Consider the following 2,697-nt stretch of genomic DNA (forward strand, 5'->3'; position numbering starts at 1 on the left):
TATGAGCAAAATATAATAAAGTTGAATATTCTATGGATGCAAATTATTTTGCTTCTTTTTTCTTTTTTGTAAATTATTTAGATGCATTTTTTCTTTGCTAATTTTCGTACCCATTAAAAATAATTCACAACACTACTTCTAAAAAAGAAATAAATCAAGGATATATTGAATATTTGATGTGTTTCATTGATATTTAGTCTTATTTGTTATGGCATTTATTTATAAATATTTTGAGTAGAAAAATTAATACATCTCATCAAATACAGTGTTTAAGAAAAGATAAAATGACAAGTATGTTTTTATTCGAATGATGTGAATAACTTCTTTTATAACAAATAATTTTTATATTATTTATTATTTCAATCAGTTTTGTAGAAAAGATTGAATGCAGATTTTTCTGGATGGATTAAAACAATACTAATGATGAATGTAATAAAGTTAAAAATAGTAATATTGATAGATTTGATGATATGAAATTAGAAATTGAATTAATATTAAACGTAAATTCTATACTAAAGATATTTCTTTCTCAATCGGAAAAAATTAAGCAATATAATCAACATATTTATTGAATCATATTGTAGAATTAATATAATCTGATTCAATCAACATTTGTAAATAGAATAAATGTGATAATAAAGTTACATATAATAAATGTGATGATATTACAATCAATGATACTATTGATGTTATTGTAACATTTGTTTTATCACTTTATTGAAAATACATTTAATAAGACAAATAGAAAATAGAGTATGATGGAGAGTGTAAATCATCAAAGACATTTATTGTTGAATGTTCTATACTTCCAGAATTTGAATATGAAGAAAATGGTATAGAAACTCGTGTAGTATTTTCAAAGATCTAGTTAAGATGATAATAGAAAATACAATCACAATTGGTAATCAAACACCAGACATAACATTTAAATGTATTGAAACAAATGAAACAATTTATAATAATATAAGTAATATGAAATATAAAACTGTGTTGTTTGAAGTTATCTTAAAACTGAAGAGAATGTTTTTAAGAAAGACATTAAAACACAAGAAAGTAACAAATTATGTTCTTCAAAGAATCGATTAAGAAACACACATAATAGTGTTGTACCTGTAATTCAAAGTATTACTGATGTTGTTATTACTGATGTTCCATTTAGACATGGGATTATTACATTCATTGAAACAGATAAATACGTTGTATTAAATGTATTTCAGAATCACTAATTTTTAAAACAATTCAAATAAATAACTGAGATGATAAAACAAAATATGTGATAGAAAATAATATTACTATCTAATGCATGTTTAAAACACATGAAAATTGTAATTTTGAATTTTTTGAATTATTAAAACAATAAATAATTACACGTGGTGTATACATCAGAATCATATTGAGACTATTTGTTCATTAACTACTGAAAGTGATTCTAGTTATAATAATGACAACAAATATAATAATCATGACAGTGCTAATTGTAATACATCAATGACTATTATTAGTATTATTAATTTAGTTGTAGTATAAATCAATCACAATTATTTTTATTTTATCAATGTATTACATCTAACAAATGAATAACAATAATAAATGGTATAAAAAGTCAATCAAATAAATGTTGTAGTTTATATTCTTTCAATAGTTTAAATGCATGAAGAATAAATGAATTTAATACAATAAATAATATACTTTTATATTACCAACAATTTATTCATTCATCTTTTAATAATGTAAAGTAGATGAGAGCATAAGAGTGAATAAACAACATAAAAATGAACATACAATAAAAACAATAAAAAGAATGAGAAAATAATAAGAGTATAAAGAGTAAGAATTGAATATTTAGAAAATTAATTCATAGAACTAACACACAATAATACTAAAGAATATTTGATGTGAAAATCATTATATTTTCAAAGTGGATAATCATCTATTGAAATAAAACTACCAATCATGTTATAAGCAAGTATGGCTCATAAAAGAAAAGATAGAGATGCACAATAAGATAATGAAAAGGATATAAGCAATAAAAAAAATAATAATAAGAATAATTAAAATAAATTAGAAATATAGTAAAAACCCTAAATATAAGTCATAATTAATAAAGAAATAGTGAGAGAGTCAAGAGAAGAAGAAGGAGAAAAAAGAAGTAGACCGTACTCTTAGGATCATTTCTATAGTACAGTCAATCCATTATCCGTCTTAAAAATAACAACAAGACAATAGGATGAAGACTAAATAACCGACAGCACCAACGGGAGATAAACAGTTGGAAACAAATGTACAATGAACGGCTTGAAACAATCTAAGGAAAGAAATTTCCAAAGAAGGTTCAAGAGGTGATGTTAGGGTGTCTGACTATCTTTTTATGAAATACTACCATTTACATTCATTTTATTGATACTTAAACCATATAAAAATATGCAGAATTGACTGGAGCATAGCAAAAGAAATATACAGAAATAAAGGATTTGATGAACAAATTGTATCAAAACATGAAATAATAATAACACAAGACACAAAAATAAAGTACAAATAAGAAATATAATAGATTCTAAAGATATCAAAACAGAAAATACTTGATAAAATGAATTAGAATAAACAAAATGTAGTAAATCAAGTATATCCTAATAAGAAACAAGAAAAACCAACAAATAATAAACAAATACAATAAAAGATAAATATAGGAATTGAACA

General features: G+C 22.7%; 1 protein-coding gene across 1 annotated transcript; it reads left to right on the forward strand.

Moving 5' to 3' along the window:
* Positions 1-873: 873 nt before the first annotated feature.
* EHI_003590 (uncharacterized protein) lies at positions 874-1,226 on the forward strand (the record flags this gene model as incomplete). The annotated part of the gene is made up of 2 exons (XM_001914157.1): positions 874-992; positions 1,103-1,226. The coding sequence occupies 2 exons, from the start codon at positions 874-876 to the stop codon at positions 1,224-1,226; spliced, it is 243 nt and encodes an 80-aa protein (XP_001914192.1).
* Positions 1,227-2,697: the final 1,471 nt, after the last annotated feature.

The sequence above is a fragment of the Entamoeba histolytica genome, genomic scaffold, assembly GCF_000208925.1.
Source record: "Entamoeba histolytica HM-1:IMSS scf_1104750516315 genomic scaffold, whole genome shotgun sequence".
NCBI lineage: Eukaryota > Evosea > Mastigamoebida > Endamoebidae > Entamoeba > Entamoeba histolytica.